Source organism: Juglans microcarpa x Juglans regia, chromosome 2D, assembly GCF_004785595.1.
Source record: "Juglans microcarpa x Juglans regia isolate MS1-56 chromosome 2D, Jm3101_v1.0, whole genome shotgun sequence".
NCBI classification, from domain to species: Eukaryota; Viridiplantae; Streptophyta; class Magnoliopsida; order Fagales; family Juglandaceae; genus Juglans; species Juglans microcarpa x Juglans regia.
Window position 1 is genome coordinate 11,984,459 of NC_054596.1, and position 13,793 is coordinate 11,998,251.

At 36.3% G+C, this 13,793-nt stretch overlaps 2 protein-coding genes across 4 annotated transcripts; both read right to left on the reverse strand.

The window, feature by feature from the left end:
- Positions 1–1,018: 1,018 nt before the first annotated feature.
- Positions 1,019–4,692, reverse strand: LOC121250642 (5' exonuclease Apollo). 2 transcript variants are annotated; one of them, XM_041149818.1, is made up of 4 exons: positions 4,386–4,692; positions 4,182–4,287; positions 3,442–3,653; positions 1,019–2,528 (listed from the first exon to the last, which is right to left on the reverse strand). In XM_041149818.1, exons 1-4 carry the CDS (start codon positions 4,572–4,574, stop codon positions 1,392–1,394), a joined length of 1,644 nt encoding a protein of 547 aa, XP_041005752.1. In that variant the 5' UTR covers positions 4,575–4,692; the 3' UTR covers positions 1,019–1,391. The 2 variants fall into 2 exon arrangements, with proteins under 2 accessions (XP_041005752.1, XP_041005753.1); XM_041149819.1 differs by having other exon boundaries at positions 3,442–3,690; positions 4,386–4,650.
- A 1,983-nt stretch (positions 4,693–6,675) lies between these two features.
- Positions 6,676–13,066, reverse strand: LOC121249378 (mitogen-activated protein kinase kinase kinase 3-like). 2 transcript variants are annotated; one of them, XM_041148084.1, is made up of 11 exons: positions 12,365–13,064; positions 11,039–11,356; positions 10,067–10,154; positions 9,933–9,995; positions 9,576–9,736; positions 9,424–9,499; positions 8,805–8,864; positions 8,553–8,660; positions 8,208–8,444; positions 7,355–7,458; positions 6,676–7,264 (listed from the first exon to the last, which is right to left on the reverse strand). In XM_041148084.1, exons 1-11 carry the CDS (start codon positions 12,796–12,798, stop codon positions 6,997–6,999), a joined length of 1,917 nt encoding a protein of 638 aa, XP_041004018.1. In that variant the 5' UTR covers positions 12,799–13,064; the 3' UTR covers positions 6,676–6,996. The 2 variants fall into 2 exon arrangements, with proteins under 2 accessions (XP_041004018.1, XP_041004019.1); XM_041148085.1 differs by lacking the exons at positions 6,676–7,264; positions 7,355–7,458 and adding an exon at positions 8,014–8,145 and having other exon boundaries at positions 8,189–8,444; positions 12,365–13,066.
- Between the last annotated feature and the right edge of the window lie 727 nt (positions 13,067–13,793).

Consider the following 13,793-nt stretch of genomic DNA (forward strand, 5'->3'; position numbering starts at 1 on the left):
TATATTAAATTTTTATATATAATATATATAATTATATATCATATATGAAATAATTTCATATTATAATTTATAAATTATAACATGAAATGTTAATCTTAAATATGAACATTTGTAATTTGTTTGATTATATGTTATTAATATAATTATATATACGATAATGTTATTATAATTTATAAAATAAAAGTTTAATTTTAAAGATGAAAATTTAATTGATCATATGCTTTAAACATAAAAAATATAAATTAAATTATTAATAACATTTTATCATAAGAGATAACACTTTATTATATATTTTTACATTTTAAAAAAATCAAAAAACCGGACCGGACCGGACCGGACCGGACCGGAAACCTGTAAAATCGGAGATACCGGTTTATGAGAGTAACCGAGGCATAATCGGTATTGAAAAATATAAAATCGGTACATACCAGTTCGGTCTTAAATTTTGTCTAAAATCGGACCGGTTACACCCCTAATTTCAATGGATTTATGGTTCGCCACCCACAAAGTTAGAACAGAATTAGAACTAAATAGACCAACATCCACTACAGTCCCATGAAAAAAAAAAAAAAAAAAAAAGGGAAAGTCGACGAAATTGGAGAAGTCTTCTAAATGGGACTGTTCACACAACTTTGGTTAGCATTAGCCATCAACTAAAGTATCAGAAACGTGTTTGTGTAGTGGATGTTTATTAATGGGCACCCACAGTTGGGACATCTATCAATAAAGGAAAGTAGTGGTTTTTTCAGGTTTATTGGTGGCTGTGAAAAGTCCGTCCTAGAGTTCAGATTGTATTTGGTTACCTGTTCCCAGCTAGTGTTCAACATCTTTAGTAGTTTCTTTCTTAAACTAGACATGAAGGGATGCTTTTAGTAAGGTCACCCAAAAGGTCATATGATTCTTTTCTTTTTCTTTTATTGTAATGATGAATGACAAATAGGTGAATTAGTAGACAGACACCATCTTGATTGTCGTAATTTAACATAGATTGTACACTTTTATATAGTTAAAAAATATGTCAAAAAGTATATTATTCCTATTATTTTTATTTTTGAGATATTACATGCCTTCGTATGCGTTGGTGACAGTACAATACCAGACGCCCCTTTTCCACAATCAAGATGAATCCTAATTCATAGAGGGGATGAATCAATGCTATAAAAAATTAAACTACACTCACCCTACCAACACGAATAAAACAATGAGGTTAATCGTATGGCTACGCACCAATCTTTTAGCGTCGTATGTATACTTGCCCTTTACCACCTCCTTGTAGCCTGTAGGGTGGTAGAAACTGAGAAAGCAAACCAATCCCAGGCTTCCTTTCTGTATTTTATATTCTGTTCCTGTCAGTCCTGACAAAGTGAAGCGCGGTCGATTGGTTTGTTTCATTAATCGAACTTCCTCTTGGCTCGCTTGTTGGCTTTCATAAGTTCCACTAGGGAGGGAAGAGGCTGAGGCACAGGGACATTCATTGACCTGTACAACTTTCTAAATCTTTCATCAAAGCTCTTTGAAGATCCAATTGTTGAACATGGAACACTCTTACAATCTTCTGTTTCTTTATCCACTGACCCCTGACGTTGTGCTTCAGTTCCATTTATACCTGTCTTGTTTTCTGATTTCCGGCTTTTCACTTCCGCATCCTCTTTGAAAGAGAATTCATCTAATTTGTTGGCAGCTATTTGTGGAGTGCCATTGTCAATGGTTACGACTTTTGGCTTTTCATGTGAAAAACTAAAATCTTGGAGACCAAGTCTTGCCTTTCCAAATAATGTCACATTGATGCTCTGAGGGGACAACTTTATGAGTCCTTTCAGGCTAGTAGACACTTTTACTGGCTCAAACTGAGGTTCGACATAATTTTGTGTGCTCCCTTCAACCACTGGAGAACCAGTAACAGCTTTGATTGATACATCTACGTCTAGAGAATCTTCCATGGCAATGTCGAGAAGCTTCCAGAGAGGGTCTTTTGAAGCTAATTGAGTGGCAAAACAGTGTTTTGTAACATATTCCAGCTCCATCGCCCTGCAACTGGGGGTTGTTGAAACAACCCACTTTGGTGCAAGAAGTTGCAGGGCCCATTCTAATTCTTCCTTGGATGAGTGAATTGAGTAACAAACATGCCAAACACCAACCTGGTCCCTCACCGCTCCATTCAATCTCAGTTTTCTTTGGTTTTCTTTCTCGGAGTACTCGTCCTCACATGCATACCACTGTGTTGATGGCCGGATTATGAGAGGCTCAGGTTGAAAGTTGGCTCGGGCTTCCAAAAGTTTTGCTTTTGCCCTTTCATGCAGTTTAGGAAATCCATCGAATACCTGGAAGCGGGAGGAGGGATCTTCAGAGATGATTCCAGGATGTGTAAGTGTAAGAGTTTGGAAACATTCTGGATTATTGGCTTTATCAAGATATATCTTGGATCCAAACGTTTGGGACACATCTGCCAGTATTTCTTCCTGACCAAGAAGATCACATGCCAGATACACCTCAGGAGCATCTGGATGCCTCCATATACAATTAATAACCTGTTTTGTGGAGACAACTACAAATGTCAGATGAAATGGGGGCTAACATTTTTTTATGGGTAAAATAACTTTATTAATACGAATGAAATAGGCGTCATTCGTGTACACAGGGAGTATACAAAGAACACACCTAAATACATTTTAAGAACCCGAAAAAGAAACAACAAAAGAAATGAAAAAACAAAAAAACACACAATTTTGTGAGGCTAACAATAACCAAGATTATAACTTGAGGGAAACTTGAAAAAGCCATCTTTCTTTCATAATTAGATGCACTTACTGATTGCTAATGCCAATCTAGATAAATGATGTGTCCTGGCATTTCCAAATTCTGATTAAACGACTTATTAATGGACACTGGTGTCTTAGGGACTGATAAGCATCACAAGAATGCATAGTGAATGAAGAACAGCATGAATTTATTATTGACCTAAATCAGAGTTCAATATGAAATTGGGGATTTTCTGCACGGTTAAAAGTGTAGAGGAAATAAAGTAACTTTCCTAAAAATAGGCCTATACAAGAAAATCTTTATCATTGATGAGATTCAAAATCAGGTTCCTAAATGAATGTGACCTATAGGAAAAAAATCCCATTACTCACAAGACTACAGATTATGCAAACAATGGAATAGTTTTCACACAAATTCTCAGAGAAACTACATAGGAGCAAGATAGACAATATTACAGGAAGGCACCCATCACGAAAGATTTTGATTATGCCAAATGCTCATATGTCTACAGTTACAGTTGAAAAAAACTTACACTTTGATAAATTTCGGGGTAAAGCAAGAGAATCAAAATATAAGTACACAGGACTTAGCAGGGCCACAATTCAGACAAATGGCAGCATACTAAAGCCCACCTCAAAGATTACCAAAAAAAAAGCATAACAGAATGAAGACCACGGGTACCTGTCTGATTGCTGAATGCTTGCTGGGAAATTTTTGATGACATCTACCAAATGTGCAGTCTAGGAACACAAAATCAAGTCGACACTTCGGATCTTTTCCTTTCTTGCCAACATACTTCTCTGGTAAACTTCGTACACATTCAGGTGTGAGTCTGCAATCTCCCGTATGCAGGATATTACCAAAATTGCCTTCAAACAAGAACATTACAGCTCCTGAAGTATACACAATCCATGCCAGACAAGGGATGATCTGTCAATAGAGCTTCCCTAAATCATTTGAAGTCTTTATAAAAATTAAAGAAAGAGCAAACTAATCATCTCCCTTCTCTACAGACAAAAAGGACAAAAAGTACCCAGCTTCATCCCAATTACCTATTTTATTAAAGTTCTGTACTTTTTATCAAACTTCAATCTAATTCTCACCAAGAGAAAGATCGAGTAATTTAGTTCAAATTACAAACATAACATATGGTGGATAATTTAAAATGATACCGTTACCAAACCATATCAACGAAAAATCGAAAGTACTTACACAAAATCCATCCCGGAGAAGAATTCAAATAAGACTCCTAATGGAAATTCAAAACTAAAATTGAATTAACCAAACTCATAAAGCAAATCATACATGATACAAAATATGCAAAAATAAGACACAAACCTCAAGTTTCCAAAAACAATTAGCAAACCAATTAAACGAAAAAATGAAATACATGGTCAAAACTAGAAAAGAGAAATCATTACCAGGACAGTGATTCGCATCGAATGCCGTGACGGTGAAAGCCCCATCAGGATCATAAACGACCACTGATTGTCCCACCTCAATACGCACGAACAGCGAGTCATCAAGCTGCGGGAGAAAAACAAAAAAAACAAAATTAAACAAACAACAAAGTACGTGGCCATGTCTGAAAGAAATGTCGAGAAAAAGGGGTAGATAAAAGAAACCTGGGGATAGTGCTGAAGGACAAGGATCTTGGTAATAAGGGTGGAGTAGATAGGAAAAGAGAAGTGAGTGGAGATCCCGGAGGAGTGGTCTTTGTGGGCATGGGTTAAGAAGTGGTGCCTCTTTCTCTGGGAACATTGACTCCATGTGTCGACAGAGAACGGCAGCCCTTTGGGCATTTCAATCGGCATCTCGCCCTTCTAGCGATGGAGATTCGAAAGCTCTTTAAAAAGCCTGCAGAGGAAGGGAGACTCGAGAGAGGGAAAATGGTTTGGATATCATCCGAGCGAGGGAAAGGGGCGCGATACATAGTCCCCGAACCAATAATTTTAATCTGAGAAGTCCTGCATAGTCACGCACACAAAGTTAACTTAGTATATAAAACTAAATCATAAATTTAGATTATTTATATTTATTTTACGATAAAAATAATTGTATAATTTAACGTATCATATCAAATCACATCATTTTATAAGTTTACTTTTTATAATCTCCCTAAAATATTTCTCTTTTAATTTATTATTTTTTCCGTAACCAAACCGATTTAAGGGTTTGTCCGTCCTAATAGGATTAGCTTGAAGTTGACTCCGATTCTTTTAGAAATTAGATCCATTTGTCATACACATTACTTATATGGTAATATTTAATTTGTAAGATTTAAATTTTAAAATTTATCTTTTAAATTAAATTATGTCATATAAACACTTTACTATGCGTGCTCTACATACCAACTTAATAATAGAATTCTTCTTAAAAGATAATTGTAATTTCGTCCTTAAATTTTCAATTTTTTACAAAAGGCTCTTATTTGCTCGGATTTTGTATATTATATTCTTGACTTCAAAGAAAATCCCATTTTGATTTGACGATTACAAAATTACATAGTATGTGTGATCTACCTTTGCTTGGAAGGGAGAAGTTTTATTATTATTATTATTATTCCAATATAGCTTTAATTGTACTTTTGGAATATGGCTTATACATGACTTGTACCTTCTTTAAAGGGTTACTTATTAGAGTAATGCTATTGTGCCTCCTCAATTTCTCTACTTGGTGTGCCCTAGTGCAAATTACACTTTCTTTTCTTTTTTTTTTTTTTTTTTTTTGCTTTTTTATTTCAAACATTTTTAAACATGTTTAAACATTTTTAAAAAATAAAAAAAATATCAATACACTAATAATAACTTCCTTAACCATTAAGAAAAAAAATTAAAAGAAATTAAATACATGAACGGTCAAAATGAGGGGGCAAATTAAGGAGATATAGTAACATTATTATACTTATAAATGGTACGTAGGTAGTGTATAAGATTAAGGTATCGTTTGGATAGTGAATTGAGATGAAATGAGTTTAGATAAAAATTGAATAACATATTATTATAATATTATTTTTTAATATTATTATTATTTTGGGATCTGAAAAAGTTAAATTATTTATTATATTTTGTGTATGAATTTGAAAAAATTGTAATGATGAGATGAGCTGAATTTTTTTCACTATCCAAACAGGCTCGGATAAAATCTTACTTTTTAGAGTAATACTATATACAGTCGTAGAATGCGCAAACGCCGTACAGTCGCTTTGAAAAAGAGTGAGATCTACTATTAAAAAATTAATTTATTTTCTTGTGAGTCTCATATTTATTCACTTTTTTCAAAGTGACTACACGACATTTATATACTTACAACTGCAAGTATAATTTCTCTACTTTTTATAATGATAAAAATAAAGATTCAATTGTACTTTTCACTTTTTCAAATATGGCTCAGGCATGACTTGAATTTTCCTTTTGACTCTATTTACCAAAAATATATTGATAGTGTATATAACATCCCCTGTCGTTTAGGAGGGAGAAATTCTTCCTATTTACAATAAAATATCATGTCAACCAGTTTATAATAAAAAAGTATACAAAATAAAAATAATGTTAAAAAACCAACAAAATATAAAATGTCAACCGAAACCAAGGCCTCCCGGACTGCTCCCTCTTTTATGTAGTTCTTCCATGTCAATTGAAAGATTCCCTATATGAATAATATACATTCCATATGTATAATACACATTTAAATTGACCGCGAGCCTAGTTCTAATTATTTTGTTCCGAAGCAAAGATATCACAGGGCTGTTTGTCTTATTCAGATATGTAGTTAGTTTCTTTAAGTTCTTCTATGTAGTTGGTTCTTTTTTTTTTTTTTTTTTTTTTCATTTCTTCTGTTGGATTTAGGAAAATTTATTTTTATTTCATTTAAGTTAATTTGTTATTCTTTTAATATAGTATATATACAATATAATTAATGTTACAAACAAGGAGACCACCGTCCATTTACAACCTTCAAGATATTGTTACAACATCAATACATCCATCATCATCTGCCCCCCATACACTTGAAATTTTGGCGCTCTTACTGCTCTCTTCTTCAACTTCCCATACATTGAAAGCATCCTCTCACTCCTAAAAAGAGGTGGCAAAATTGAACTGCAGAACCGTCCGAAAGAATAAAAAGAGAGGAGCATGAATACTAGATCCTCCTAATACAGAAAGTGTGGCTCTAATCCATAAAACATTCCAGGGCGACTAGGGAAGTTCTATGCTTTTGCTCATATTTACATATTCAAATAGGTCTTGTTCTTGGTGATCCACCAGGGGTACGGACTCTATTATATGAGGAGATCTCCTGCCAGGGGTCAAGAGTAAATGTTTTGTTTGGTCTAATCGTTGTATACGAGGAGTACTCATTCAAGTTATAGCCACTTTGTCCCATCATAGCATAAGATCGATGAGGAGGGGAAAGAAAACAGCTCTTGTGCGCAGGTCCATACTGTCGCAAGGGGCTTGAACAGGGGGACACAGGTAAGGATGTAATCGCTTTTATACTATCCCTGCACACAGAAATTTAAAAGCAACGCCATTTTCACAATGTCATTCAATTATGAAGCGTGAATGAGGATAAAACGGGAGGATGTTGGTACCTCGGGCTTTTCATAGCTCCTGAAGTGGAAAATACTGGCATTGTCGCATAACTTCTATCACTCCAAGTGGTCTTTGCTCTATTGGAATGGAGCTCTGACACTGTCTGCTCATGAAAGTTGAAGTAAATAAGAGATTAGCTCGAGCCCAACTTTGATGAATGAAAATAATTAAAGGTGCATAGAGTTGTATTCATCGAGGTCAGTGGCCACAGAAGACTTCTTGAACTTTTAGAAAAGACTTCTTGAACTTTTAGAAAAGACAGTGGAACTAGAAATTATTTTGCTAAAATGTCCATTGCAGAAGATAACTCTAATTCTCATGGCAATATCACGTAAGGATCACGAAAAGCATTCAGTTTCATATCAAATAGAATTTACATGTTGATCCATGCACACAAATTGCACTAGGATTGAACAAACAATGTTGTTGATTTTCGGTGATATGCATATAGACCAACACGTCAAGAGTTACTGTTAAAAGTCTTCAATATAAGTGCAATCATAGCATGCACATTCCGGTTCAATTTACCAAAGCCTAAACAGACATAAACACCATTTATAAGCACAAACGCTCATCAGTGGAAGTCCTGAACATTATGAAGATGATGTACTACTCTCTCTCTGCAAACCATAGTCTGAAAAAATCATTTAATTTGTGAGTCAATAATACAGCTCTTATACCATAAAAACACATTTTAAAGTTAAAAAAGAAAGTTTCCTAAACAAATTTCTTAATAACAGTGGTGTATAAATTCAAAGAGAATCATTCAAATCCAAACAGGCATCATTTATCAGGATCCTAATATTATAAGCAAGAACTTAGTTTTTTGGGGAAAGGATCTTAGGCCATTACCGGTGTATAGCTTCCATCAAACATATAAGGGAAGGCCTCCTTGGTCACATTCATATTTGATACTCTACTTGTTGCCTGGTCTCGAATGAAGGGGTGATCAAGTAACTGTGAGGCTGTTGGCCGTAACGACGGGTCTCGCTGCAAGCACAGCTTGATAAAACTCTTTGCATCATTTGAAAGGAATTCAGGGATTTCAGGGATTTCTTTGCTGTTTCCAATTTTGAATATTGCAGCCACCTGTTTAAACCAACATAACATAACGGCTCAGTCCTACGAACACTTCAAAGAAGGGCGTAACAAAATAAGCTCTATAAAAAAGTAATTTCTGAATAACTTTTGCCGCACCCCTTCAAACTGGCTCCATGGTGGTTTGGATGTAGCCATTTCAAGAATTGTACATCCCAAGCTCCAAATATCCACAGCAAGGCCACAGCCACTTGTATTCATGACAACCTGAGATTAGAAAACAAGATAGGAACGTGAGTAGAACACGACTTAGTAACACAAAAAATTAAAAGGGAAAAAATTAGGATAATGTGTGCATCTGTTACCAGAAGAGATGGGGTTTGGAGAGAGAGAGAGAGAGAGAGAGAATACCTCAGGTGCCATCCAGTAAGGACTTCCCTTGAAAGAAAGCATTGAGGCACAAGAATTCATCTGAATCAGAACCACCAAAAATCAGAAATCATTTTTACCCACTAGTGGAAGGCAATAACAAAAAGAAGAACACAATAAATTCTATTCTCAAAGTTCACCGGTAAAAATATGTTTGTAGCCCACCAATTGCATGCTTGCTTGAGATCGTAGATTATATCCCCTACATTCTACTTGGTTCAATAGAAAACACACACACACACACACAGAGGGGGGAGACATAGAACTTAAATAGTATGACTAGTTAAATAGTATGACTATTTTAGTTTCAAATATTTGGATTAATTTTCACTAATATATTTTTTGAGATGTAACACCCTAGATTATGAGTGTGTGATAAAACATATCCGACACTGCTTGTGAGGGAGAAGTTCTTGTGGTTTATTATGATTCCAACGGGCTCCAATTTGACTAGTCCTTGCAAAGTATGAGTCCAAATGCGGTTTGGGCTTTCATTGGATCATTATATAACAGATTAATTGACTTAGAAATAAAAGGGCGTCTGACTTTCTCCCTAATGTTATACAAGTAAACTTATGTTTATGGGGTAAGATAAATATACATGTTTGGCCATTCCAAAGTCTGCCAACTTGATTTCACCGTTTGGGTCCACTAAAATGTTTGCCCCTTTGATGTCCCTGCCAGGAAAACCATATCATTTAATAATCATAAAGAAATTAACAAAGCTGAACCTTCTAAATTATCGCCCAGTACCTGTGTACTGTATTTCTTCCATGTAAGTAGGCAAGCCCAGATATAAGCTGACTGGTATAATATTGAATAACAGGTTCCTTAAATGGGCCATATTCTTGAAGTAATTTGTGGATTGAGCCACCAGAGACATATTCCAAATAAACTGAAAGTGTTTCCTCACCCTGAGAACATGATAATCCAGAGTTATAACAAAAGTAGGGTCCAATATTCACAATTAACTACATAGATTGGACGTGAAATCTCTCTCCCTCTCTCTCTCTCTCTCTCTCCATATACATATATATACTCATATACATATATATATATATATATATATATTTACATAACTGTGTCCGGCTTTATGAGATCAACTCTTACCATTTCGCTTCCATAGTACCGAACAATGTTTGGATGAGAAAGCTGACTGAGCAAATTTATCTCCTGTTGAAAATAAAATATTCGATTAAAAAGTGAACTAAGGGAATAAATAAATAAATTAACAAATATGTTACCTGGTTCAGTTGCTTGAGACATTCTCTTGATGTGTGATCGTCACTGGCAACCCTAACTTCTTTTATTGCACACATTTGCCCACTTCCACTGTCATAGTTGCAAACAGATCAATTGGAAGTAAGAGAATAGTAAAAATGCAATTCTTTTTCTAGAGTTCTTTTCCTTGGCATGGCTGCTAAGTCCTTTCATGTCCATATGGATATATCAAAAGAAAGATTGTTACAACTTATCAAAAAGAGAAAGATTGTTACATGACAGACCACCCCCAGTACATGCATAGAAACTCACATGGAGTCTAAAATTTCTGTTGAACAAAAAATGCTTAACATATAGAGTTGTTCAACAAAATATATAAAGCTAAATAAGTCTTCTTCCGTTATTTATCTGGTGATATGGTTTCTTTTTGTTGTTAATAACACCTCAGATTTTCCCTTCTTATTGCCATAATAAAGGAAACATACTAAGAGGCATGTGTGTGTGGTTTCCATAAGAAAAAAGTTTCTGCTAACATTGACAATTACAGCATAATATAAAAAAATTTAGCCTTGAAGTCAAGGGACTTTGAATCTGACCATAAGCATGCATTTTCCCTTTAACACTCATTGTTAACTTCAATTATTGTTGGGTAAGATATACACACATCCTAAGAATTGAAAAAGTTTTATTGACACCCTGGGGTTTTTCAATTTCTCTATCTAGCCTTGTTGTATGCAATTGTTCTAATTACCTAATTTCATTCACTTCCCATTAGAACCATTAATAAAAATCAATCATACAAAAATAGGTTGATTATCAGAGGTATATGGTTAGAGAGAGATGTGGGAGTGAGTTTGTGGGTTTGCTTGCATCACATGTGACTAATCTGCACGAGAGCTTGGAAACCAAGGGTGTCAATAAAACTGCATTAATCAAAGGGGTGTAATTGTATTTTACTTCAGGCCTGAGCGATATATACTAAGCACTTCAATTACCTATTAAACCCGAGGTATACATGCCCAAATGTCCCCCTTCCTAGTAGCCTTCCTTTCTTCCACTGGGACTTTGTAAAAACTGTGTTTTCCATGCCTCCACTTGTTCTAGTGCTAGGCAAGGCAGAAGGGCTAGTAGGAGAACCTGGAGGAAGAGGCAGACGATGACATTGACTCTTCCCATCTTCTTGCTTTCCTGTTGGAGACTCCAGACTCAAGCTACTTAATCGTGGGTGAAGAGGCGACGTGGGGCTTGTAGGCCCCCTACACCCCGGACCAGGGCTTCTCGACCTCATGTTCAACTTGGTATCACCTTGTCCTCTACAATCAAAACAGCGTTAATTAAAGAAGCATAATTGAAACTATTTATTCAGCTTTCAAGTTAGACAATAGAATAATCACTAACCATCTAATTCCACATCAATGACAAGCCAACCCTAGACCTTCACTTCTATAGAGAAAAGATGTATAGGATAGAGGCCACTGTTAAATGTTGATTAATTTCTCAAATCTAAGAGACAGCTTTTTGATAAGCCAATTCTAAGACAAAGTGAACTCCATTATCTTCAAATTCTGGCTATCTTTCTTCATGGGGAGAAGTTAATGGAGTCAGTGTAACATGGAAGATACGAACTGAAACGAATGATAATTTAAGAAGCAACGAAGAATAACAATGGGCAGTGCTTGGCTTCAAGCAGAAAACGCACGCGATCAAGATTGTCCAACATAATAAAGAGCTTGCAAAAGCTACAGCCTCATTTCTCGCCACAACGCGCAATCATTTTTCAGGGATACGCATCTATTTACAGGGGGGAAAACCAAGAAAAGGCAAATACTTAGCTAGGTTGTCGGGATGACATCCAGAGAAAATACAGAAATGGACAACTGAACTAAGCTCGAAAGCTCAGAGCAAAAAACCGACAGTAGATCCACGTGGTGTATGTCAGTTGTAAAGATCGAAGCCTCATTACACAGCTATCAAGATCTGACAAGGAAAAATTTTAGCAGCAGAACAAAACTCGGTTTAAAAGGCTGACAGAGCATAACCGACGGCAAACCTGTACGCCTTTTTTTTTTTTTTTTTTTTTACAAACCAGAAAAACCCCCCAATATGCAAAGAAGACAAAACTCTAGAGACAAGAGTGCCTCTGTCACAAAATCAATTGAATTAAAGTTGCCAAATTGCTCAAAACAATCGAAGTAAATACATCATCAATAACACCAGAGACGATCAATTTAATGAATCAAACGCCTAGAATTAAACATCCAAACACAACGAAAAACCTAACCATCCAAAAATCCCTAGAAATCGACGCCCCCAAAACCAACCTGAAATTACCGAATTGACCATTTTCCTGAGCAACTGACTGATCCTCAGAGGACCCAGAGGAGCTCACACTCGAAACCGAACCCGACCCGGATCCCAACCCCAGCACAACCCCATGGATATGATCGTTCCCGGACGAGGTCGACGGCAGAGGCAGCGGATGGCATTTCCTCTCGCCGCTGTCCGAATCAAAACCCGAGAACCCGGACAAGCCGCCAAAATCCCTGCTGGTACGCGGCGAATTACGCGGCAAGAACTCGTCGAAGCTCTTGGGCTTTTCCCTATCCTTGCCCTTTGTGTTTTCATTCTTGATCGACAAGTTGGACAGATTGAGGTGGCTGCTGACTGGGTTTTGGTATACAACTTGCTGCTGCTGCTGCGATTGTTGTTTCTGTCCTTTGTTCTTGCTGCCCTTTCTTCCCCACCAAGCAGGCATTTTGTTTAGGTGCTGATCTAGCAAAGAAGAAAGACAAGAGTCTAGAAGAGGAGGAGAAGACTCTCAAAAGAGAATAAACTTCGGATCAGGAGTTTGTAGAGGTAATTTATACGGAGAAGAAGCAGAAGAAGAAGAAGAAGAATCGAGAGGGTGGGTAGGGAAGGGGGCAAATGCAATGAGCTACAGTGAGGAAGGGGTAAGATAGGATGAGATAGAGCAAGAGAGAGAATGGGTTCGGCAGGCGGTGGTTGGAAATGACGTGGATATTTCCTTTGCTAGAGAGAGAAACTGTGTATATGTGTGTTTGTGTCAGTGAGTGCTTGTGCGTGCGTGCGTCCTCTGATTACTTCCCCAGTTTACGTGTTTTATTTTTTGTCTCTGTGCCCTTTTGTACGGTTTCTTGGCTGTCGAGATGATAAACGTCGACGTTGATTCATAAAAACAAAACAGAGAGAGAATAGAAAGAAAAAGAAAACGAGAAAAAGAGAATCTACCTTGATGATTGTGCGGCAGCAGCCAGCAATCACGCACTCGCACTCACGCATCACGCTCTCTCGCTCTTGGCCGCGGAGAGAGAAAAGGAAAGAGATTGAAAACCAAACAAAACCGTGTGATTTTTTACGGGCCGTGCCTGTGCACTACTAGAGCCTGGCGTGTTGCCTTTGAGCGCCCCTTCGCAGTACAAACGATCGATATCGAGATTACTTTTTACTCTTTTTCTCAAGTTTCTCCACCTGGATTTTGGCGCATGTATATTTCTTCGAGATGTCCCATCGTTATCCAAACGTTAAAAATAAATAAATAAAATTTTGATGGATTCTATTTTCTAAATTCTTGAAATTAGAATCAGAAAAAAATATAAAACTATTAGGATCACCGGAATTAATAAATATATCCAGTTTAATTAATGATCCTAGAAAAAAAAAAAAAAAACTATTCAAATTAGGAACACAGTTGCATTGAGATACCTCGTATCCTTTTGCATTACTATTTCA

Coding starts and splice junctions, on each gene's coding strand:
- LOC121250642 (XM_041149818.1), bottom strand. CDS start 4,574: ATGCCGATTGAAATGCCCAAAGGGCTGCCGTTCTCTGTCGACACATGG. Junction 4,288..4,385: donor TCCTTCAGCACTATCCCCAG/GTTTCTTTTATC, acceptor TTTCTCCCGCAG/CTTGATGACTCGCTGTTCGT. Junction 3,654..4,181: donor CGATGCGAATCACTGTCCTG/GTAATGATTTCT, acceptor TGTATACTTCAG/GAGCTGTAATGTTCTTGTTT.
- LOC121249378 (XM_041148084.1), bottom strand. CDS start 12,798: ATGCCTGCTTGGTGGGGAAGAAAGGGCAGCAAGAACAAAGGACAGAAA. Junction 9,996..10,066: donor GTCTCAAGCAACTGAACCAG/GTAACATATTTG, acceptor TATTTTCAACAG/GAGATAAATTTGCTCAGTCA. Junction 8,661..8,804: donor CTTACTGGATGGCACCTGAG/GTATTCTCTCTC, acceptor TTCTAATCTCAG/GTTGTCATGAATACAAGTGG.